This window comes from Harpia harpyja, chromosome 17 (genome assembly GCF_026419915.1).
Source record: "Harpia harpyja isolate bHarHar1 chromosome 17, bHarHar1 primary haplotype, whole genome shotgun sequence".
Classification (NCBI taxonomy): domain Eukaryota; kingdom Metazoa; phylum Chordata; class Aves; order Accipitriformes; family Accipitridae; genus Harpia; species Harpia harpyja.
The window spans coordinates 24,782,752-24,809,369 of NC_068956.1; the positions used below are offsets into that span (position 1 = coordinate 24,782,752).

The 26,618-nt window shown below is 35.3% G+C and overlaps 1 protein-coding gene across 1 annotated transcript in view; it reads right to left on the minus strand.

Moving 5' to 3' along the window:
* Window positions 1-202: 202 nt before the first annotated feature.
* Window positions 203-26,618, minus strand: part of USP12 (ubiquitin specific peptidase 12) — a 38,018-nt gene continuing 11,602 nt past the window's right edge. Inside the window, exons 2-9 of the mRNA XM_052812665.1 lie at window positions 25,531-25,611; window positions 19,557-19,770; window positions 15,781-16,007; window positions 10,573-10,649; window positions 10,285-10,368; window positions 7,621-7,818; window positions 5,037-5,115; window positions 203-2,898 (exon numbers count right to left, since the gene is read on the minus strand). Of these exons, the coding sequence (XP_052668625.1) occupies window positions 2,797-2,898; window positions 5,037-5,115; window positions 7,621-7,818; window positions 10,285-10,368; window positions 10,573-10,649; window positions 15,781-16,007; window positions 19,557-19,770; window positions 25,531-25,611 (1,062 nt within the window). The 3' untranslated portion in view covers window positions 203-2,796. The remainder of the gene's footprint in view (window positions 2,899-5,036; window positions 5,116-7,620; window positions 7,819-10,284; window positions 10,369-10,572; window positions 10,650-15,780; window positions 16,008-19,556; window positions 19,771-25,530; window positions 25,612-26,618) is intronic.

Here is a 26,618-nt window from a genome sequence, read left to right on the forward strand (position 1 = left end):
AAACATGGCTGCCACCAAACTATTTTCATAACAACACATCTAGAAAGATATATAATGCAGTGTATTTAAACACACTTCTCCCTCCACGGCTCAGGGCACTTAGCTTAATACAGCAAATTCCAGATACTTTTTAGGTTTGAAAACACTGAAAAGCACAAAAGGCAGCTGACTGACCATTCGGGCTCCACAAAAGATACAGTACTTACCTTTAGAGAACATACTTTATTTAATAGAAGTTTTTTGCTCCAATATACAAAATAAGGGACTGTAGTCCCAATTAACATTTACATAGTTACACAGCAAATAATTTCCACCATTTACAACAACTGACGACTTTCCCACACTCCCCACTGTATTACAGCCAAGAAAAAATCCTATAATGTTTTACATACTGATCAGTTATATTTTGTACTTCCCTGCCTCTTTTCATTTTTTTTTAAGTTGCAGTTTCTGATATCAGTTTAATTAGGAACTTACAATTATTTCAGCTGCACTAAAAGAAAAATGAAATATAGAATTTGGAATACTATCTCAAAAACCCTATACAAAATAAAAGTCAGTATCTTATAAAAATACATAGCAGGAGTAAAACCAGTGAAACAACAAAAATGTTTTAAATTTTGTTAGGGTATAAAATATTTAGTAACTAGCCCCAGCTTTTAACTACACACACACACACAAAAAAAAAAAAAAAGTAAAAAAAAGAAAAAAAACAACCCCCGAACATTTTCAATTAGCAAAAAGTAATGCGACAGTTCTTTTACAATACTGTACCTTTAGTATGCAAAGGACTTCATCCTTCTAACATGCACAATTACCCCACTGATTCAACCCTTAACCTTTTTCCCACCGAAAGCTGAAAAGTTTTTAAATTATTTGAATCCTTTAAGAAAAATCCAATCATATTTTCTGCATCTCACACAATATTTAAGCTTTACTTCACAATGCTGGTAGTTTAATCATGATACACAATTTTCTATAAAAGAATTCTAGCCAAACCAAGGTTTTAGAAACTTTGCATTTTACAAAAGCAATTTGTTACAGTATGACAGTTGCTAAATAGCCCAATTTATTTAGTGACCCTGTTAAAGATTTGTTCAACTGAGTGAATAGGTGAAGTCATTTCCTGAGCTAAAAGATACAGGTAAGTAAATAGTCAGTTATAGCAGCAGACAGGAGACATTCTTTTTAAAAGTTGTAACAGTATCAATAAAATAACCTTAGAAAATTACAACAATGTAAAAATCACTAGCTGAAGAGTGACAAGGACATCCAAGACCTGATTGCCATAATCTGGAATGCACATCCCATGACTTTCCAGAAATTACATTCAGCTACTGTCAGACAACGTACTGGTTAGTGGAAGAATGTCAAATCACAATAGTTCACATTTCTTACAGATCAGGTGTTTTGTCAGGATTTAATTCTTAATGCTGTTTCATAAACCTAAAGCAAGGTAAACTGCCTAGTTTCAGAAATTTTCACTCTGCAGGACTTAAGTATTATTACTTTTAAAGGAATGTGGTATCTTCAGTCTCATGAAATTCCAAGCCTATTTCTTATTATTACTCAGATGTAATTTATACTTGAGACATTGAGTAGGCTTTGAGATAGTCACCCACGCCATTGGGAACAGAAGTGGATGCATTTTTAGGAGAGGGAATAATATTCTTTAAATGGTGTACTTTGATCCAAATCATTCTAATTTTCCTAGAATATGAACCATTAACAAATTACTAAAGAACTATAAAGACCAGTATACCACCACTGCACCATCATTTTCTTACGATATGTGTTCTTAAAGTCTTCTATGTAATCATTTGATCACTTTTTTTCACCCATTAATGGAAAGAGGACATTCTAATTTAATTAAATAAAGTACCTCACTTAGATACCAGTTCCTCCAGAAGGAAATCTCGCTTCTGTGTTATTAATTTTTTACAGATATTGTAGTCATTGTTTTTAGAATTTATATTGGCTCTTCTTTAACATTTAAACATAATTAGTTTTAATTCAAATTGATATATAAAATTTCCAATACTTGTTAGAATAAAGGACAATACACAAGATCCTAAGTTACAATAATTTATAAATAAAAATAAACTATTACAAACCAAATCTTTCCCCATACGGAGATTAAAAGCCATAATCTTGACTGATTGTTCCCGATCATACATTATAAATAACGTAAGCTTCTTCAGAGAAGCAAAACATACTTGCCTCCCTGACACCAGTTCATATCTTCAGTTAAACTACTACCATCAAGAAGGCAATTGTGTTGGGCCCAGTTATATCTTCTTGCTTACATCTTAACCCTCCCAACCTCATTCTTCTAAACTTACGCACAGGAATCTAAGTTCACAAAGAGTCCTTTATCTTTTATACACAAAGTCTGTAAAAAATACAGATTTCTAATGCTTCTATTGCACCAATCTGGCAGTGCAGTTAGAATGTGATTCAAATTCCACTGAAGTCCATGAAAGGTTCTCCAGTGACCTTAATGGGCTTTGAATTAGGACCACAGAGATAGTATTACCTAACGGAAAGCTCCTGCAAGAGTGGCTGGTATCTCTTTTTGCTTATGGGATGCAGTGGAGATGTGTAGTCAGCATGATACCTGAGCAAATAAAATGAAAATTATACAAAGGTTTTAAGAATCCCAAACTCTTTGCTTAGTTGTGTGCAAACTGTGCTACTGCCCCTGGAGCTCCCTGCTTTCTTTTTTTTCAGTGCTTGCTCCATTCCAAGATAGGGAAGATGTGAGACATAAAAATCTCTCTTCACTACAGTTCCCCCTCAATCCCGAGACTGATAGAAGAGGATGTAACCAGACTCAGAGTTCTTTGAGATATCTGATGTCAACCCGTAGAATTCTTCAATAGCTTGTGCATCAATTTTCTGCATGTAAAAACCCAAAAATTTAAAGTAAGAATATCTTGCATAACATATACATGACAATAAGTTCCACTCTAAAACTACTGTCAAACAAAAATAACTTTAACATAATTACATAAAGTAATAAAATCCAAATAATTCCTAAACTTCTTATGTTTTGGTTTCCCCTTTGCCATCAACTGTACAGAGGGTAGTGGCTATATATATTTTATATGAAAATTTTTAAGTATTAAGCAAACCTACTACGAGTGCAACCCTACGTGCATTGCTTGTGCAGGTTCCACACAGGAAAGTTTTAAAGACAACGATATCCCATTGAGACTTTATATCAATATGAAGAATGTAAGTACAAATTACCATTTCTAACTCTAAGCAGCATAAGTCAATCAAGTGCAGAGGAGAATAAGGAGAAGGCAGAGAATGAAGGTTAACTTTTTCTATGTTTTTCACACAGAATGTTTGCTTGTGATCCTGTTAGCTTAGAAAGCCTCCTATAACCAAGACTTTGGGGGAAAGATGCAAAACTTCTGTTGAGAAGGTGAAAAGAGTATTGTCTGGTTTTCGTTGTATCCTCTTTGGCTACAAAAGAAAGTGAAACTGAAAGCAAGCTCTCTTGCCACATTTTAAATCAAAGGCTATTAGGCTACAAACAACAAAAAGGTGGAAAGATAAACTTTCCTTCACTTAGGCAGATTTTATTTAATCTCATTCCCATCATTTGGAATAAAACCTCTCTCAGAAAGGAGTGAGCCATTCCAACTTGATGAACCATGGGCCTAAATGTCAACATTTTAGACTTACGAACAAAAACCATGGGCCTAAATGTCAACATTTTAGACTTACGAACAAAAAGATTCTTTTCTTCCTCTTTAGAAGGGCTAAGGGAAAAAAAAATACATTACTGCCAGGTGTTACTGCTTTGTAACTGGAGAGATTGTTCCTGATGTTTGTGAAATTATGAGAGATCTACTACTGCTCTCTCTGTTTTCCCTGGAGGAAAGTGAACTTTGACCCTATCAAGACATTTCAATTTACTGTATATCTTGATAAGACACAGAGGCAATCCTTTTACTTTCCCAATAGCTCTGTATATTTCCATGTTTGTCATTTCCTGTGTGAAAACCCACCCATACTGTGTCTTGGAGAGAACTCTTCAATACCCTTGACTCATCCTGCCTATTAACAATGTAAGTCCAATACTTCTCTCACTCATTTTTCTTCTTTTTAATTATGCAGTTCTTGTGTATTATAAGGAAAATGTAAACTACTCATTTTATAGATTTAATTAATTCAAATAAAGTCAGGAAAAGGACTTGGACAGCACAATCATACTTCTGTTCATGCATAAGCATAGACAAGGGGAAAAAAGGAAGATGACAGAACAAGCAAAAAAACTGAGATGATATAATATAGGGACACCAGCAGTTTCTGCTTTTTCTCTCAATAAAGAATAAAAGATAACTAATGAAACAGAAAGATGACAAAGTCAAAACTGGTAAAGGGAATACTGCTTTTCCAAGAAATTAGTTAGAAATCTTTTTTAATAATTCCTGGAAGCATGGCTAATATTGGCAAGAACACCACCAGAAGCAAAAGACTCCCGTTTCAGGCATTAACTTTTAAATTTTAGGGTGAAATCTCAAAAAATCTGAAGTTTTTGCCTATTTTTATATTTGTTACACCTTTGCCTGAAACAATCCAGGATACTCAATAAAACAGGCTACCAGACTGATCCATTCCATCAAATCATAAGCTCCTAGAATATATGAACAAATGGCTTGCTCCAAAAAATTGCCCTCAGAAAAGAATTGCAGTAAAACCAATTTATCTGTATCTTTATTTCCCCTGTCTTCTGGCCACAGGAATAGCTTATTAAACAAAGGTGAAAGACAGTGATCATAAACAAAGAAGCTTCTTTTAATAAGTATAAAAACCAAAATGCAATTCAAAGTATTGTACAATCAAATTGTAAGGCATAGCTCTGCACTCATAGTTATTGTTCATTTAGACTGGGGTTGAACACTCTTTTCATTAGCATAGCAGTCCTTTTACTTAACTTTACTTAGATAATCATATACACAAGGGGGGTGCGTGCGCTCTGGTCAGTATGAGAAAAAAGTCCAGGGTAACACAAAGCTTACCTCAACAATATCATCATCAAAAAGCAACCAAAAATCATGACTCTTCACTATTGCAATATAATGTCCTCTGTTAGGGCCACTGTAAAACAAAATTAGAAAAGAACACAGAAAACAACACACATGTATGTATAAATGTATTTCATTAAATGTTTTTTTTCTTGTAGAAAGGCAATACTTAATGGTAATTAAAATGGCTACCACTACAGTTTCTGTTGGGATGTTTCTTTTCTTTTTTCCCCTCCACTTATACCATCTTCATAATAAGGTCTTACTTATCTCTACATTTAATATTGTGCTAAAAAAAGGATTATAATTTCAAATGAGGAATAAGCAGAACAGGCATTGAAAATATAAATTAAATTAAAAAAAAAAAAAAAAAGAGACACAGAGAAGTGAAATCAAGAAAACATTCTGATGTTTCATAGGGACAAAACAGATCCCAAACTATTTCTGATGTTCAGAAAGAAAAAGCTGTAGACTGCTGTTCATCTACAGTCTCAGTCAGAAATCTCTTTATCTGGTCCACTGTAAACAAAAACTGAATTAAACTGACAGTTTAGAAGTCTCAAGAGTCCTCACAGCAATGAGAAGGGCTCCGAATTAAACTAAAACTGTTATAATGCACAGCTCTTCAGTTTATGGCAGACAAGAAATTTCTCCACAACTACGACAGAGAAAACCCCAAAACTTTAAAAGTGTCCTATTTCTAATCAGATTTCACATAAGGAACTAACACACTTTCTGAAATAGCTGAACCTTACAACTGAAAGTGGGCAACTAGTTAAAGCAGTTCTGGAACTGCCTTAACTGCCTAACAGCACTCGTACGATTTTTATGTCTACATCAGGGAGGGAAGGTTGCCATCTATGAGGGACATATCTGTGTACCAAATCATGTAACTCAATGAAAACAGGGTTCACCTCCTGCTATGGCTCTGAGAATGGGCAAGTTCCTAAGACTGCAGCTTGAATGAGGGAGACAGAAATGGTCAGAATTCGTCAGAATGGTCAGAAATGGACAGAATGGATTTTGCTTAAAACTCAGAACAAGAGTGTCCCAGACATATTTTCATATGACACAAAGGATTATTTTCCAAAACTGTCCTGGCCAACTTAAGATCTAGTCACCTTAACTCTACTGTAATCCTAGGTCTGCCTGGGGAGGAATGGGGGCATGGGTGGAACAAAGGGCAGTAACTGGCAAGTAGAGGGCAGGTCTGCCATTTTGAGGGACATCAAAAAGTTGGAAGAATGGGCTGGTAAGAACCTCATAAAGTTTAACAAGTACAGATGAAAATTCTTGTGCCAGACTAACTCCATCCAACAGCACCAGCTGCAAATCAGCTGGCTAGGTGGGCCCAGGAGGTCACCAAGATGAGCTGTTAGCCAGCAGTGTGTCATTTTGGTGACAGGGCTGAGAGTACACAGGGCTGTACTGTAAGAGTAGAGTCAGCAGTGACATGATAATCCCCACCACTCTGCATTCTGGGACCCAGAACTGGACATGGGATTCCAGACATGACCTTGTTGGTTTAAGTGAGAGACTGAAACTGGAGGAAGTCCAGTGGCAGGCCACTACATTTGTCAGAGGGCTACAGGACTAGATAGGTGAAGAGAGGCTGAGGGAGCTGGCTTTACTCAGCCTGGAGAAGACTAAATGAGGAATCCAACTGCTGTCTTCCACTACCCAAAAAGGAAGAGTTATAAAGAAATAAGAGCCAGGCTCTCCTCAGAAATGCACAGTGAAAGGACAAGAGGTAGTGGTCGCAAACTGAAGCAAGAGAAATTCTGACCAGATATGGCAGGGGGAAAATCACTGTGAGAACATTGATGGACTGGAACAAATTGCCCCAAAAGGCAGTGAAATCAGCATTCCTAGTCATGAAACTGAGCCCAGCGTAACCTAATGTCAAAGTTAGCCCTGCTTTGAGCTTCAAGTAGTTGACCTCACAATGTAAATTTTTCTCTGATTCTAGATGTTAAATCGTCATTTTCAACTTCGGGGCTTTTCTCTACTCAATAAGCAGTTTGTAGAGCAGCCCTGATTTTGAAGCCACAAGAACATTTGTTGAGTATAGCAAAATCAAATACAAATCTAACAGTCATATTTTGAAAGCAAGGAAACAAAGTAATCAACAAAACTCATAATATATGGATATATTTCAGAAAATGTTTCTCAAGCCTTAAAAAAAACCCAACAACCCACAGTAAAGGAAATGCTTTATAAAGGAATCTGTTCTATAATGCTTTCCTTCCCAATAAACTTTTTTTTAAAAAATTATCTTTAAATGTTATTAGAGTTATACGATATTGCATGTTCTATGGGTTTTTTTTAAAACATAGTTAAGTTCATACAAAGATCTGTGATGTGAAATACACTGTTACCACTTTTCACAATGAACTATCACAACAACAAAGCCATATGTTCTGTCATTGGTAGCATCTCCCCACAATGCTTTCTTTTCTAAGAAACTTTTTTTTTAAGAGGTCTTTAAATACTATTAAATTATGTGATACCGGGTGCTTTGTTTTGTTTTTTAAACATAGTTATTCTTATACAAAAATCCCTTGTGTAAAATAATTACCTTCCACAATGAACTACCACAGCAACAAGGTCATACATTCTGTCAGGATTGGTGGCATCTCCTGAGGTGTTAAATAAACGAAGCTCTAAAGGAAAAACTACTCTATAAGAGAGTTTTGTGTATCGATGCAGCTGATCCATGTATTTAAATCTCTTCAAATGGAGAGCTAGAATCATAGGCAGCTTTTTTACTTTCATCCTGAAAAAACCAAACAAACAAAAATACCCAACAGTATTCCCAATATCCATCCAAAACATTCAGTTGATATCAACAAACAGGAATCCTGTCTTACTGAAATCTTTAAAAAATTTTGCAAGCATTAAAAGAAGCTCAATTAATCAGCTGTTTAACAAGTATGTCCTGTGTTGCTAAACTAAAGGTGGATTTTAACAATTGAGAGAATTGCAAGTGTATTTAAAATAATAAGCTATAATATATAATAATATATAATAATAATAATAACAGCCATGATGAACCCACATAATAATTTAGACATAATGACCGCTTGGCACAGAATTCAATTTTTAAACATACCTACCCATAGCTTTCCCAAGTTCTCAAAAGCAAAACCTAGATCCCACTTGGTATACAGCGGAGGTATTGCAACAAAGTTGTTCCAGAGATCCTGTTCCAGTTGAAGTTCTCAGTAAACCGGCCAAGTCAAACTAGCTTTTTAAAATAAGCTTTGTTACATCACTTTGTTACATATGTATTACTCCAAGTTTTTGTATCAAGCCATTAATTTAACATTGCCAAGGGATACAAACAGCCCACTCTTACTCACCTTACCTCATGCTACCCAAACAAGATAATGCTGTGCTCTAGCACAATAATTTCGTATAAATGTTGCAGCATTATTTTATGGCAGTCAAAGCCAGAAAGTGATAATCTAGTTTTACTGAGGGCTCACTGGGCCCTTTTGCTAGTCTGAGGTATTGAGATCTCGCATCAGTGCCTACAAGTCCTCATCAGTCAACCACAGCCGACCTAGCAGCAAACAGACTTCCACTCTCTGGGCGATAAATTTGCCCATACTAACAGAGCAACCAAGCCAGAGTGCTCTGCTTCCTGGCACAGCTAACTGCCTTAAATCACCACTGTGCTGAATTTTTCAAACTGCCTTCAGCCCCAAAAGGTAACTCATATAGCCCAGGTTTCAGACATGTATACTAAGACCGTATTTTCAGAATGTCAGGAAATATGTTTGTAAAAGACAATCCTTTTTCAAAAGGTAGGGGGCTGGGGACAAAATCCTTGAAAACTCACCTTCCTTCCCTTTTTCTCATTAAACTTAGATTGATAGTAACCTGTAGGTAACCCTGCTAGACTCAAATTTTCTCCATGGCCCGCAAGGGAACTGGGAAATGAAAAAAGCAGGAGGGCAGAAAGATGACAGAAGCAACTATTTTTAGGGAGACTTACATTTTTATTATATTACTGAGATATGGACATAATTTCTACTCTCTTTCTTTTTTCAAAATGACGTCCTTTTCTTATAATGCAACTGTGTTTGATAATTGGAGCTCCTTCAGTGGTGAAGAAATTCAGTACACCACCTTTGCTAGTTGAGTAGACACTATCACAGATAAGCTCCGTGTTACAGAAATAGAAGAGAATTATGACTGTAGTGAAATTGAACTTAAGCCACACATGAAAAGCAAAATATAAACAATAAAAGCTGTGTTTTGCCAATATGGCAGTGCCTACAGTACAGGTTTATGTCAGCACAACTTATGTTGGTCAGGGATCACGTTACCTCCCACACAGAAAAAGAGCTAAGGCAACAGAAAACAACAGGACAGACTTGACTTCACAACCTTCTAATACACACCAATTAGTAAGCTTAGGCAATGTGTGAAGGCAGACTTTGCAGATGAGATATGCCAAAAGCCATGTGCTGAATCTATGGTAAACCAAATAACCAGAATCAGTGGTATAACCAGCAGAGCAGAGCATGTCAGTGTTCCCACCCCTTCAACCAAATACTTTCTCAGATCATAAATACCACACAGTACCCAAAATCAGAGGTTTTTCAAAGGTGTAAACAAGACTAGAAGAATTATTAGGCAGACAAGAATTGTTTTTAAACATAATGAATTTCAGGCTTCCACAGAGCTTCTGATGCTTTTCAGGAGCACTGTCAAGCAGTTTAGCATAACTTACTGAGCACTTTTAAGAAACCAGAAACTCAGTTAAAGTTATAAGCCTCATTCCAACTGAATCAGAAAAAAAGTGCTATCAAACCGATTCTTACAGCAATTGGAAAAATTATTTTATTACCAAGACAAAACAAAGTTTAAAAAGTCACATGAAATCAGTGACTTTTCATCATTACCCATAATCTTTGATTAGTCACTGGCAGTTTGTTTTAACTTGTCTTTTTAACTTATTTTTGGTCTTAAGACCATTCTTTTTCTCATTTGTAAACAAATACTGATCAAAGGAGTCCCAAAATGCTTTACATGGATTCTTATTACTCATGGAAGTAGGTTCATTGAATTCAAGCAAGAAGAATGCAACCAAATTACTCTTAAATGGAAGAAGAGTGAGAAAAATTAAGGGAAAAAGAACGTCTTCCCCTTGCCTCAAACATACACACAAGGAAATAAAAGTATTTTCATGAAATGCATGGGCTATTTTTTTCCCTCCCTACGTCTGATGTACCTTTTATGTGCTTCTTGCTTACTGCGACATTCTTCACAGTAATATTTGTATTCACTGCACAGAGTTTCTGTATTGCTGAAACCCCTGAATAAAAAAAAAAAAGAAATGCTGTAGATACTAGTGTCTTATCTGAAATACACTTATAAACGTTACAATATAAACATAATTTTATACTCTTAAGTCTACATAAGCTAGAATTTGCTAAGCTTGTGAGCTTTTAATTTTACTTCCTGCTTTCTAGGTAACAAATAAAAGGCAAATTATGAAAATTCATATCTTTGCGTCTACCTTAAACAATGAGTGATTGAAGTATTCTGCTCCACATCAACTGAAAGGTCTAAGAAGTCTTCATCTTTGCTGCTTATCTGCATGAAAAAAGAACCAATAGATTATATTTAAAACAAGTTATACTAATTTACTTCTGGTTTTCTGTACCATTTTCTATTGACAGAATGCATCTTTTACCTTTTAACAGCCTTTTAAAAATTGTTACAAGTGGCCTTTCTATTTCAGAGATTTGCTAGAACTCTGTTTCTGATTTTGTTCAGGAAGAGGGAAGTGTATATGTGCCTGTGGGGATAATATAATGCCAGTTGTCATTATGCTGCGATTTCAGCTCAACAATATTAACGCCAAGTTCCTTGTACACCTCACTCTTTTCAAAAGAATATAATCACTGGGATTCTATTTAGTGCTCTCACGTCTGTTCTTCCCCTATGATTCCCTCCAACAAAGTTATGTATTTGCCTATCATAGTGTCCCTAATAAACAGCACAAATATTTTGAAGCCTCTTCCTGGCTAGATTCATACTCTTAAATGAGCAGCAGATAGCAAATTTGTTGGTAAATGAGAGCTTGGGACTTGGTCTGATAGTGCATAGCCATTTCTTACAAAAATGCAAGAATAACAATTACAGTAAAAAAGAAATTCCTAGCAGCAGAGAATAAATTCCACCACAAATCCTGAAAAATGGTGATGGACAAAATCCACAGCTGCCTTGAAAATCAACTATATTATTAAAAGGTTTAGGAAATAGCAATCTGCAACCTTAACTTTTGTCTGCTAGTGTTTCCCCTCTGTATCTAGAGACACTCAATGCCACTGATGAGAATGTCCTCTGCCTTTTATGACTCCTAGGTACAAAGGTAAATGCTTTTAGAAAATTTGCCTGGCTGCAGTTTCTTGATTGAAAGCAGGAAAAGTTAAACAGCTACCAGAGAACTAATGGAAGTCGATCTTTAAAAGATAGGAGAATTATGTTCCCTTTTCAACTCAGAATAAAAATAGATTTGGAAAGTTGTTCTCTGATTATTGAGAGATGAGAAACACACAGGTCCTCAGGGCAGCACACATGGAGAACAAAAAGAAAAATACAGGTGGTCAAGACAACTATTTTTGAGGATTAATACCATTAGGCAAATCCCCAAACTTCTGAAATTAAGTTAAAAGCTTCTGTTAATATCTGTGAGAGGACTGGGCAAGGATTCCTCCCAGTCTTCTGTAGCTAATCTTTCCAAGAGTAAGTGAACATGTACAAAAAATGTCACATCTGCTACATCACTTAGATGCTGAAGTGTAATGTTTGTACTTTTAAAGGGATCACAGTACATACATGGAAAACTTCCAAGATGTTTCTAGAGTGGGGGGCAAAAAAAGCGCCACCTGCATCTTCAGTGTGCTGCACACTTCCTGTCTTCAGGGATGTACTACGGTTTAAGTGTGCGGACAATTCTTCAAAATATCCCATTGTAGACCACTTTTGAAATTACTGAACTTGAGTTTGTAACGCTAAGAACTCTGGTGGAAAACATCTTAGCCTAGGGATTAAGAATGGCTCAGAAAAAAAAAATCAGTTCTAGAAAATACTCTGCTGTGCTTTTCAGCTAGGACAGCTGGATTTAAGGAGTCATGTGATCAGTGTTATTCAGACATGCAATTAGGTAATTCTTCCTCTATTGGTCTGATTCAGAGAAAATTCCATGAAACAGTATAGATTTCATAGGCAGCTTTATCCCACACAGAAGCTGTAAGAGCAGGGAGGAGATGGAGAAGAGGAAAGGCATGTGTTGTACTTGGGTAAAAAGGAGATTGGTACCGAAACCAGAAGTTCGCAAAAGGAATTCCTCCATCCTTAGTGATAATACTGATAATACCACCTTAAACAACTGCTCTCAGGTTAGCGCTTAGGATCATGAGGAACCATTAAATGCTTTACTGAAAGAATAGGCAAAGTGGATTTTTTTCCATCTATGTTGGTAATTTAGAAATTGCTACTCTTAATTTTTAAGATTTTTTGAACATTATTATTTGAACAGTACCTTTTTTTCCAACATTAACTCATACATTTTTAATTAAAAAAGAAAAATTATAAAAAAGTCACCCTCTACTCCAACCAGGCCCCCCCTTCTTCTGTAGAGGTTCCATTTCAAATAAACATCACTGAATTTCTTAGAGAGAAATTGCCAATGCTATATATTTCAATCATCTATAGAATGAAAAAAAGATTGACACAGTCAGAAAACCTCATCACTTGAAGAATCAAGCCCTGATGTGTTCAAAAAGCCATCTGAGCGCTCCTCATACGAGCATCCGAGTAACAGTGAAGAATTTGAGTGTTCCACTATTTTGGCTAAAGGTACGTTGTTCTCACATCAAGGGCAATCTGCACTCCAACAGCTCAGCTGTACTCTGACAACCAATGCCACCCAGAACAGAAAACTCAGAAGGCTAACACTCATGGAATCTGTATTTCTTTCAGTTTGGAATTTCACTAGCAATGTGAATCAGCTCACTGACAAAAGAGCTTTTGCAACTGTAGGCTCCCATGTGTGCTAAGACAGAAACTATTTTTAAATGAAGCTGAAACAAAGGGTAAGATTTATCTTGGTTTAAGAAAAGAGAGAAAAAAGAAAGAAAAAAAAGTAGGGCATAGTTAAGGCTTCTATAGTACTCCTGTAAGAGAGACAACTGAGATTTTCCTTATTGTCTTCTCTCAGTCCAAAGTAGAATTGAGCCAAAGAATTTTATGCCTTGTAGAGTCACTTGAACACAAGAGCAAGACTATCAGCTGGAGGAAAACATTATCGATATGTTTGGTGCTTTTGAACCAAGACAATTTCCTCTTTTTCCCTGTAGAAGTACTGCCCACAGTTAGCCGTTTCAAATTTTATCTTAATGAATTCAGTTACATTACTTTCTGGTTTACTGTTATTCTTTCCTTAAATTGAGAGAGATATCTGTAAAACCAATGAACTTCTAGATCATTTTTATCAATTAGCCACAAAAATCTGTAATATTTACTTTCATCATACTGCCTCTATCAAGGAAGGGGGAAAGCATGGTAACAAGAAATCACATTAAAAGCATGGAAAGATGACTTATAATCTGTTTTGTAACTTATTTATTTTATCACATGGCTTGACCCATGACACAAATCTTTGTTAAAGAATCATATCTATGTTCCTTATATTCCACTGTCCATACTTAAACTGAGGATAAATCTTTAGTCAGTTCATTTTTTATGTTAAAGATGGGCTAATGAGATCGTGTGTCCTGGAAAGAAGCTCTTTTCTATAATCAGGACAATTGAAATTAGAATAAAATCTTGCCATGCTGATTTTAGGAATTTTGAGTAGGTTTGGCCAGTTCGAAGATGATAATTCTCACTTAGAGCAAAGATATATTATGCTTTATATTTAAGTATGCATTAAATTTCAAATTTAAATAAAAAAATATTCTAAGGTTATTGTCTTATCATTAAGGAGCACTAATTCATCCTCTATTGCTGTGTAATCTTCTACATGAGCTGTATCGAAGTACTCCTGACATTTTACATTGCATTTCTAAACACGGACAGACTCTAAAAGCCAACAGCTTCCAATAAACATTAAAACAATCATATACGCTCACTATATTTGAAAATAAGGCTCTATTCGCAGTAATATTACTTACTTAATGTGTCTAAATGTGTTTCTAAGTGCCATTTTCAGGTCACTGTGTTTCAATTAGGCACAAGCTGATACATTGAATAGACAGAAGCTGATAAAATAGTTTCCAGATTGTTAGGGTTTGGACAACAAAGGCCCTACTATACTAAACCAAGTGTATTAGAACACTGAATTTAAAATTCAACTGGCCAAGGAGACACAGTGGCAAACAGACATGGCATATCCTGTTCAGCAACAGCTAACAGAAAAATAGAACTGAGCAATATTAGCAAAACTCTCAAAATTGTGATAGGCCTGATAACTAATAAAATATGCTGGCAAAGAGCATATCAGCATTTTAAAATTGTATTAAGGACTGTACCTAGATCAAAATCCTGACAGCGGTAATTCACTATGCCATAGTGAGGAAAGGTAATGATGTCAGTCATGTTAAGAGACTAAGCTAAACTCATGTTTCAAGAAGAAAAAAAAAAAACAGTTTTAGAACTAAAGGAGAAGCAATTGACAGTTGCCATGAAATAGTTATTAGGGAGGGAAAATCTACAAGAAAAGAAAATATGGTAGCTAGAAATCAGCACCTAAATTACTTGAAGTATCATGATCTAGTGAAGTCTGCAGTTATATTACATACGACATTAGGAAGCTATTTTCTTTGAAATAAGAGAGGTGGGTATTTCTAGAAGACTGAGAAAATTACATGTGAAATATACAGATTTAATCTGATTAATTCCTCCTTTCCAATGTCATGCTGAAATATGTGCATTCCTAATTAAAGTTAAGGAAAATAGGTATGAAGTCATACAAAAAATACAGTCATTTAGCATTTTACAATATCTAAGGCATAGACCATGACAGAATTGCTGCAATTTTCACAAATGTGCTGCTTTTTCTCTTTCTCAAGCAGGTAAAACTCAATTGTGAGTTTTTCTGAAATATATGCTTGCTTTTATTGTAGAACTACTCTTAAAAGGAAATTTTAGTACAGCTTACTCAAAGAAGGAGTTTATTTCTCAGGGTCTACTATTAGAAGAATTCCTGTGGACAGACATTTAGGAAAGGATTACTTTTCCTGCACGTTAAGTTATGTTCTTTGAGAATCCCAGTCTACTGTCTCAGTGCCAAACCCCAACCATAGTATCTTGATTTCAATGGCTTTAAATTTAAAAACTAGAAATTGGTGGAAACGGATTGAGAATACATATTTATGGAATGTATCACTAAGCATGACATCAAGTTATTAAGACATTATATGAGAACTCCACATCCCCAAGTAGCAGGCTTCTTTGCTCTTAGGAATACATCAATTTAGAATTTTCTAATCTAAATTTTGAAGTTGATTATGATCACACTGACAAAAATTCAATTAGGCATTTTCCTAATATTGACCAAAAGCCTTTTCCTACAACTCAAAGAAAAAATCCAAATGTTCATACAAATGTAAGATTTCTAAAGAAAGAAACTAATCTAGTATGTTAGTCTGTTGAGATAAATGAATCATGAAACATGAAGTTCTGAAACATGAAGTATACAAAGTAGATACAGACTTACAGTTTCACACGTAAGACACCTGGTTTCATTAGTCAATGTTCCCTGAAAGATTTCATGAACCCAGGTTGGGTCTGGTGGGCTGTTATTTTCATTGTCGATGTTGCCATTAGGTAGGCGACCATTTTGTTTCTCTTGTTTTCTTTCCTCTTGCAAGATATCCGCAATTGTATTTAATAGATAGTTTAAGAACTCATGTGCATCCTGCTGCATGTAGTTATCAAAAAGCTCTACAAGATAAAACAACAGAAGATTTTTAAATTAATTGGTTGGTGCTATACTGCAAAAAAGTTTTTAAAAGAAGTCGAATTTCAAAACCAGTCTTTATTTCACGTCTTGAATCATTCACGACAATACAAAACCAACCCAAAATGCATACTTCCTAAACCAAGGCAAAAATATAGGGGGTGGGAAAAGGGGAGGGCAGGTCAGCTTATATTTACAGAAATCTCTCAGCTGATCAGAATTAACAAAAGAGTGAACGATTCTGCAAGAAAACTAGGGCATGATTCAACTACCTAAACATAGGTGTACATATAGTGCCACCTGAAATGTTATAGCTTATCCCATCCAGCCTCCAGATGCCAGTCCATGATGATTTGGATCTCCTACAAGGGCTATGCTATCTCTGCCAAGCTTAGGTCAATGTCTTGGATAACACAGCGCATCTCAAATGGCATTAGATGTTGATATTTTCCAGAAAAGAACTGAGAACCTATGACAGGAAATGTTTCATCATCTGTATGTTCTATCACAGGAAGAACATGAACAATAAATGCTCAAAACATTGCTTTATTTATTTTCACTTTTAGGGTTTTAAGTCCACTGCTGCTCTGTCATAAGCAGTGTCATCAATACCAGGAATGAAAATAACATTAAGACTAAAAACTTAAAGATACTGATATTTTTAAACAACTATTTTCTTTCTCAAAGCTCTTTAAGTAAGGCAGCATTTGTAGAAGCCATGTCAAATCAGCCTAAAGTTCTAGCCACAGCAAGAGCAAACAGGTTTCAAATTAGGACTGTCTTTCAAGACCCGAAATACTGTTTCTGGACATTTGTATATGTGGCACCTTTATTACTGGTGGGCTTGTTGGATAGATAATGATGGATTCACTATGGTTCCTGCTTCACATCCTCAGTTTGTCGACATTTCTAAGCATAATAGCTTTAGGATTAATTCAGTGGAAGGGGAAGAGTTTCACTGGCACGTACTTGCGATGTATAGCAATGATAGAGATTAAAGCATGAAGTTGAAATCTGTTTCTTGCACGTCTACTCTCGTTTATGTTCAAATTGGTACCACCTGGAAAACGTTGTTTATTGTAGTTCCCTGGGATATCAACCTGAGAAATCCTCTGCTGCTACAAATCCTCACATTAGGAATGGGACTAAGAAAACCATAAAGGCATTGAATCAGGTTTAGTAATAGTTACTTCTTCTCTCTCTGACTAGGAATTGTTACAAGGAAATTTACCTGCCAATTTAAAAAGCATTCTATATCGCTGGCTAATACCATACAAGTCTTTTAATGTGCAGTTACTTCAATTAAATGTAACTTGTAATTTGCATGTAGTCCAAGAATATACTAAGAGACTGGCCTTCAGCGGAGGGATAGTTCCCAGGACTGGAAAGATGAGTGAAAAAGATACACAGTGAAGCTTAAGTTTTGAAGTGCACACATGGACTACATGGAAGCTTTACTATCATTCACGGGATAGCATCCAGGAGTAAACTTCAAATAGAAAAAAAACCAACCCCTGAGTTATTAGCAAAGTAGGGAGAATCTGATGCTAATCTAGATCACTTGTAGAGGTTAAGTAGTGCATTAGGTCAGCCAAGCATATGAACCAACTTTATTTAATGAACTACTACACTATTTTTGAGAAGTAACAGTAAGTTCAACTCTGAATCTAGCCAACTGTAAGGTCTTTATTTAATCAAGTAAGTCAAGGCAGAACAAGACCTACAAGTCTCTTGAGGTAAAACACTTCAGAGGTTCTTCACAGCAGTACATCATGGACCTCTCAGGGCTAGGTGCCCAGTCAGTAAATTAGCATTATGTACAACAGAATGAAAGCTACACACTGTTCATTTTATGATTAGAAGAAATTTAAGCAATCATAACAGTATACCTTTGGCTGACTTCAAGCCAGCAGCTGCTTCCCAGCCAGTTAAGCTTAAGGTCATTAATATATGTATGTTGTATTCAGACTTTGAAAATAAAGATGGAATAGCAGTATTGTAGTCTGGAATACATTAAGATTATGTTCTCAGTCATAATCCTGGTATAGCTGGGTACTGACTGGAACAGAATCTAGATCAGTGTTGCATAGCTACCTGATTCTTTAACTAACTCTTCTTTAAAGCTCAAAATTACATACCTTCACAATAAGCACTTAATAGCACATAGGATATCCAAGTAATTGCTGTCTGACAATTTAGCTATTTATTTGTAGAAAAGGTGAGAGTATCATCATTAAAAGAGACCCCAAAAGCCAACAAGAACTTAACTTTCACATCTGATTTCTATAATGAAGATCTTCCAATGGCCTTCTCCTGCTTAGAATTTGAGAGTCTGACATAATTAAGCATTAAAAAGAACACTTTCTAAAAAGACCTTAATGGCTCCTGTGGTTTACTTTCTGCATTCCATTTGAACCATTCTCCGTGTTTGCCATAATTAGTCAACATTCATTGACACAATGAACTATTTCTGTAAATGCATCAACATACAGCATACATGCTCAAGTATACTTATCGAAGAACTGAATGCCAGTTTTCTATTCTGCATAGGTAAGAGATTGTACATTACCTCAGAGCTTTGTTTAACAATATTATTACAACTCATGGTGTGCATTTGCTGGAGGGGTCACTTCAAATTAGGAATGTCATTATAATATTTTATTTCTTGTTTGTACTACAGAGATGGTCATCATAACATTTAAACACTTTTTTAGTCTGCATATATAGTCTTGGAGAGATTACAACAGTATGAACATGTCTATTGCAGCAGTGTTAAATATGGTACCTCATAAAATTTATTTAAATTTAGCAGTTATTTTTTAGAAAAGTTTCATGATATGTTTTTATAAAAGTGTATCCAAATTGAGTAGTAGATTACAAGGTTTCATTGATATTTTGACATTGAATTATTTTCTAAAACATTTTGACCAATTAGTCCTGCAGATAAGAAACAAGAAATGTTAAAAATCTCTAGAAATCTCTTGAAATTTAAGATAACAATTACACTAAAAAAATTTAGCCAAAACTACTTAGTGATTTTAAAATTCATTAATGCTTTAAAAAGTAGGTCAAGCTAAGTATTGCATAAATTCTAAATTAATTTAAAAATTTGTGGGTTTTTAAGCTAGATTCTTGCAGGGAAGTGTTAATGTCCTTTCCACACGCTCAGCTGGGGAGACTGATTCCTGCATTCAAAGAATAATGCTTTTTTAAACAGAACAAAAGCTTTACAGTGAATTTAGATTACAAAAATACAATTCATAGAGAGGAAAAATTAGCAAGCAATTTCACAAGCAGCCACTGACGATACACTCAGTTCTACATGAAGACAGAGAGACAAAGATTCTCTCTCAAAACAGCTCCAGGGTTACACCCTTATTCTAGGGTCACACCCTTATTCTAGGGTCACCTCTTCTTTATACTGCAGGACCAAGAACACTTTCCATGAGTAACAAGTATGTAGTTATTCCACTATGTCAACTTCAGAATTAAATCACAGTTGCTATAATTATTACACAAGAAAAAAAGGTTACCATTTTCTTTTCGTAATCTTGTTATAAATTTCTTGGGAGGTATTACTCCAACTTTTTTCTTCTGGGTGGCTATACTGTGGAAGAGATCAGCTAAGCATGTAAGGAGATTCTCTTTTTTTCTTGGTTGACTCTTGTATGCTAAGACTTTGTCTCGAAATGGTCGACAAAAATAAAGTGCCTGAAGAACTGAATTGCAGTAGCATGTATTCCCAAACTATAAAAAAAGAGAGAGAATTGTTAGGTTGCATTGTATTACTGTAGAGAGGTAAAATTAAATCCAAAGTATAAAAGAATGCATAAACAGGGGCAAATTTTCTGCAAGTCATTTCTTCTTGACTTTAAGATAGTAAAGCATATTTATGTTTCACAAAGGATTAATAAGTACACTGTCTGTAAATGCAAGAAAAACCTAGGTAAATTTGAACACTACTATATAATTTTGTCTCACTTGTAAATTTAATATATTAGTAATGTTTTCCACTTACTTGGGTCAAAGTATTCAAAAATACCACCAATTTCACAGCTCCCAAAATATGCCCGGGTAAAAATATCTATCCATCTACCACAAGTCAGCCACAACAGTAAAGAACAGGCACAGCATGACCTTGTACTGTGAAGAAATTCAGCTGTAAATTGAGAGCTTCTCAGACACTTTAGAAATTGGATTCTCCAAATCTTATTAGTTGTGATCAAAGACAGAAATAACTGCTTTAACCTGTTCCTATGCTTTCAGTTCTCATTTTAGGGTGACAGGATTGGCATTCAGGAGTTTTCTTAAAACAATGCAACATGGCTTGGTTAGCCTCAAACCTGTGGCACAGTTGCTAGTTTCAAATCAAGACTGAAAGGAAAAGAATGCACAATTTGAACACGCGCATTTTGAAGGAGGCAAGCCATGGAATTGAAAGGGGGCAAGCAGAATTAGCAAGAAAAGCATCCGTAACCCACTTTGTACCAGGACAGTCCAGATGTCCCTCTTGCCCAGACTCTTTCCAGATCTTAGGCGCTTGAGTCTTGTGATCACTGACACTGTCTCCAGCTCACCCCAACACTGCAAACCTCCCCATCACCTCTGTGAAGGCATCATGAGCTGTCGGTGGATTGAGCCACTCTCATTTTATGCTGCCCTTCTCCAGTGAAACCTATTAACTAACACTGAAAGTGTGAGAAAAATCTTTATAAGGCCCTTAGTGAGTAATCCAACCTTTCATCTGCCGTCACTCAACCTGCAAATTTGAAGCACATGCACACATTCTGTAAAATATGAAAATAACATTCATATTTTTGTTTTATATAAAGATAGTAGCATATACGGGTAGCAAATTCTAAGACTATATTGTGATGGGGAGACTTATATAGCAAAAAGTACATTTAGAGATATTTTAAGAGCAGGTTCTTTCAACAGAGAAAAAGAACTAAAAGCTTTTACATCTTAGGAATAACAGGGAAGTAACTGTTTTTTGCTCTCTCCCAATTGAGACAATGACAAAGAAGAGCACTGTGCAATTTAATCACAAAACTGGAAAGTAAATTGTTTTCCTTTATTTTAAATTAATGAAATATGAAGAACTACTTTCTAAATACCCAAGACATACTCAAAGAATGAGTAAGAAGTGTATCTTAGAAAAAGATATTAAGAAGTCTTAAGATCTCCATAAAAAGTGAGAAAATTAATGCCCATTATTTTTATTTATTTAAGCTAGGGAAAATGCTTATATTGGCTTCTTTGTGGTGCAAATCTGCACTCAAGTAGGTCAGTGAACTTAAGAGGAAAACCAGGGCTTTTTTCCTTAAAGGAAGCAGATGAAATCACACAGTAGTTTATGTCAAAACATCTAATAGTGTAAGCTAACTATTTATGAGTTTATAATTAGAAATAGCCATAAAAAGATAACTACATTAAAATGTTAAGAAAGTTCTTAAATCAAATGGGAAAAGTGCTAAAACTTCTACAGCAAGTATCAAAAGATGAAAAGGCAGCAAATTAGAAATTGCATAACATCCCAATTTTAAAAAGGAACAGCCTGATGATAAATTAATTAGAATGGCAAACATGCAGTGAGAGATGACCAAAACATGGTCATCAACATATGAAGCAACAGAGAACTCAGAACACTGAAAAAATTCAGATTAATTTAATATAAATGTATGTTAACCTACATGCCTGTGGGTAGGAAATAAAAGCAAGCAGATTAAGTTCATAAAAGGTTTTCTTCAAATTCAGAAAGACAGTAGGCAGCAGAAGATTGTTTGAAAACAAACTGCTGAAGAACATTTCATTAGTTCACATTTGTTTTATATCTAAAGCATCAATCTTCATCGCTTCAAAACCTAAAATCTTTTAAAAATAAAAGCTTCCAATCATTAAAAACTTATAATGGTAGCTGTACTAAACAACAAGGGGGGAAAGGTGAGGAGGTTTCTAGACTAAGCAAATAGGGAATTTGTTACATGAATAAACGCTGGTCTTACCACAATTATTACTTTACTTCCCATCTTTGACTCCAATACAAAAGCACGCCCCTCATTTAGAAAACACCCAAGACCTTGCTCCAGTCTCTCCATCCTCCCACCACCTACTGAACACCTATACCTCACTTTCTAATTCTGCTTCTTCAATACCCAGCTCTCCTGCTAGCCTGGCCAACAGACCCCTTCCTTCTCCCGTCACTTTACAGTTAGCACTGCCTCAGAAGCACAACACTTGTAGGAAGAAGTGGAAGCGCTGCACTGTATAATGAAACGCTCGTGAAGCCTGCCTCAGAATAACAGTAGAAAACTGTAAGAAAGACCATAATTGTAATTTTGTATCTTAAACTGTCAGCCCGTAGGGGATACTGAAACTCCTCTATCTCATTCAGTGGAAGGTAATAAAGACTATATACAGCAGAGCTATTTTAACCCATGTTCTCAACTGGTTTCTGGCTTGCCTCCTTGTTTCTGTGAGGACCATCTTAAGATGCGCGTATCTAAGAAAAGTAAAAAACCACATTTTCTCTTTTTCTCAGTTCATATTGTTCTTCTGTTCTAAATTTTGAGAAGTCAGATTATTTCCTCTCACAAAAATACTGCACTCTGTATGTTTCCCACACACACCTCTTTTTTTTTTTTTTTTAATTCCGAAATCAAAGCTACCACACACAAACCTGTGTGGAAATAAAAAAAAAAGAGGCAATCAGGAAAGCTGCAACAAAACCACCACACACTCACTAAGGCTTATAGCCTTATAGTTTACTCTTCTGATGCAACATACAACTGGGAGGAAACTTGGTTGTTGAACCCCACAGATCTACAAAAACGAACAAGAGATCTACAAGAACTTAGATCTGCTTAGAACACTGTCTTTGCAGTACTAGGGTCCCTCCCAGCTCTGATGCACTGGCAGCTCTGACAAGTTTTATTTGTTGCAGTGGGCCACGCCAGTAAATAGGATTTTTCCAAAACACACAGATCCATTGCAAGAGACTGAATAACCAAACTTTCTCCTCTAGAAGTCTGGTAAACTGCTGAAGAGCTGCCAGAGTAGCTCTTATGAGATTAAAAATGTTCATTATTTCATACTCACTGGATAAAATAACTGATTTAATTTGTGAAGCACATAGATTTGAATAGCTTGCATTACTGCACTGAAGAGGGAAGGAAGAATGATATGCAGACTTGATGTTCTTTATTGTCCATGGGACATCATACTAGTAACATTTTTATCTTACCACGTATCTTAAATATTTCCTGCTGATTTAGTGAATGGTACTGTCCTTTCAAGCTTAAGCTGAATTTTCCATTTAGACCTTTCATTGACAGAATCAAACATCCCATCAACCATCTGGTCTTCCATATGCTTCCCATAATTGCCCTTTCTTAATTCTTCTTTTACCTCTCAAATTGTTCTTTCAGCATATCCTCTGAATAATCCCTATATTCCACCACAAAGCTGGAGAGAAGATAAGATAGTGCTTCTACCTTCTCTTCTTTTACACTGCCTCTGGATAAATGCTACATTTACCATTGACAGTTCTCTATTTCAGAATTGTCATCTTTATCTAAAATCCTGTCCTGCATTCCAGACATCTCAAACAGCTAGCTATCGCACAGTTAGAAGGGAGCTACTGATTTCCACATTACCTCAATTTTTCCATTACTCTGGACAAAGTTAGGACAAACCAAATCAATAAACAAATTAGAAAAATTTAGCAGTAAATGTTAATGAACCTCTAAGAGTTTCACTTCCTGTAGTTGTTATAAACAATTAGAGAAATCAATGAAGGCAAAAATTGTGATTTCTATCACTTCTTAATCTAATAGTACTCTTAATTTAATATCTAATTATCTAATATTTCTTTTAATTATCATTAGCTCTGTCATTCTTTCTGAATGGCCATTGGCCATAGTTTGCTAATGAAGAGGTCACTATCTTTCTTTTTCCTGATAGACTTAAATTCTGCAAGCTTTTCACACATTTATGGGATATACATACTGTGTTAGTAAACACAATCTGTAGAATGGATCTGAAAACCATCCAAGCAACAATGTGACTGAATTTCCTTAGCCAACCACTGTACCTGAAAAACACAGCACCAATGTGCCATAGATGTAACGGAATCCCATTTTACTATTTGTTACAATTCAAATAATTTTGGTCCATAAAACTTTATTGTTTGAAGCTAAAATAAGCAACATTTCTGTACTACACAGAAGGTTAAGAGTATAGCTGCCTGCCTCTTATGTGCATGGCTGAGGGCGATGACTTAAAAGACCAATCTCCCCTCAAATTTCTTACTCCCTCTGGCCTACAGAAAGCCAGAATTTGTTGATTCATTATATATTAGGAAGATTGCCCTTTATTGAAACTTTTCTTAAGGGTACCAAATATGTAAAACTTCAAGATTAGGCATACAATACAATTTTACTGTTAAGTCTTAAATCCCCTCTGGACTTGGACAAGAAATGAGGAAAACAGGTTATCTGTCAACAGAATAACAGATTTAAGAAAAGGTAAGAACAGCTTTGATGGAAAGCCTAAACTCTGCTACAGAACAAACAACAACAAGTGTTAACGGTTAAACTACGGTATTTCCTCTTTTCAGAGGAACAAGGCATAATTTTGAAGGTATTTCAACTTTCATGAGAAAGGAAAAAAATTACTAATTTAAGTCATGGCATTTGGGATGCATGTAAGTCAGCTTATCAGTAAGACTGTTTACTGACTGCACAGTGTAGACTTGGATTGCAGACTCTTGAACCATATCAGTGCTAAGAAGCTAGAGGTAGAGACATACGTTATAGTAGCAGGACAGCATTAGAAGCAATTAGTTTCATTAAGAAAAGCAAGATGATAGCTCTTGCTAAATCAACTTGGTTTAAATATGTACTTCCTGAAGCCCCAATAACAAAAATTATTTAATATTTCATTTCAGAATAATGCAATTTCTAACAAGATATACTTTTCATGGGTAATACCAGAAATTAAAATTTAAATTATTCCTTAAAACTAATGACTGAATTGAACAATTCAGTATGTTTTTTCCACCACTGCTTTCCCCTTTGGGCTCAGTATTTTTTTAAAATCTTAATAAAAATAGCAGATGTGAACACTTCATATCATCAACAGTCTTTCACAGATTTTTTTTTTTTACTGTATTTATTCACTTAGATTGGCATATTATGAACTGCAAGTTACATATTTTAAACAGCATTTTTTTTAAGACTTATACATTTTAATAGCAAGAAAGTGATTTAAAAAATACCCTACAATTAATAAAATGAAATAAAGTATTAAATACACAGTCCAATTTCAACAATTATTTCAGTAGCATATTTCAACAAATACACTGAATACTGAAACACATTTCAATAAGTATGTATATTCAATGACTATATCTTTTGGTGGTTTAATTATTCACTCAGTTGCAGTCTTGTAATTTAACAAATCCGCTCATGGCATTTCAAAGCAATGAAGTTATGGACTGAAACTTACATTAACCAAACCAAAATAGTGCTCATTGACTGGAAATTGTTCCGGACCAATCTCTTTCTCCAAAGCTGAGGCATTGGCGCCCTAGAAAAATCAAAAGCAGTAAAATGTTAGTGTTGCAACTACGTACACAGTGAATTTAACTAGCTGAGAAAAAAAAAGTGAAGTTTTTTGGCAAGGATAAATGACCAAAACCAACCAACCAACCAAAAAAATCCTGAAAAAAACCTGGTCACAACTATAGACCTTGTTAACACCAAACCAGTATCTTCATATCTCAGACCACAGACTTTGGGTTTACTAAGCTTACTTACAGTGAAGCTCTCTCTAGTCAGAAGGGAGAAAAACAAAAATAAATGAGAGACTAAATATAGAAAATGGATGAAACACCTTCCTGTCTGTACCCTGGAGGGGGGGAGAAAGTGGAGTTTGTGACCCAGCTCAACAATCATACATGGCAAATTAACCAAACTTGTTTAGTTAGTCTATTGCTTAATGCAAAGACAAGCTTGTAGGCAGGATAATATTAGCCATGAATGCAGAAAAATCAGTCCTTTGAGTTCTCTGTTGATTTGTACTCAGGATGTTTAGATTGTCCACAAAACTATTTCACACAGGTCCTAAAGCAGACAGGAAGTCTTCTGTGCCATAACTTAATGCTTACATACTTATAAAGAACCTAACACTCTTCCACCACAAGAAAATTATTTCAATATAATCCAAAATACCTTAGAGATATGTTTCCAAATACGTTCTGTTCAAAAACATCTCAAAGTAAGTTATATCATTTTCATGTATTTTCATGCAATTACACTGTTTTGATGTTCTGTGTTCATTATTTTCAGTGGAGCTTCTTTAATAACAATTGCATTAATATAGTATTGCAAAGCAGGTGATACAAGTCCAAATGGTATGCACCTCTTAACAAGTGTAATTTTCATACTGTATATATGTACATTATAGCACATTTCAGAAATGTATAGCACATTTCAGAAAAAGTTAAGAAATGCAGACTGTTCATAGGAAGCAGGGAGACTGGTCTATTCCACTTACACTGAAAATAGAAAATGTTCAAAGTGCTTTGCTAAATA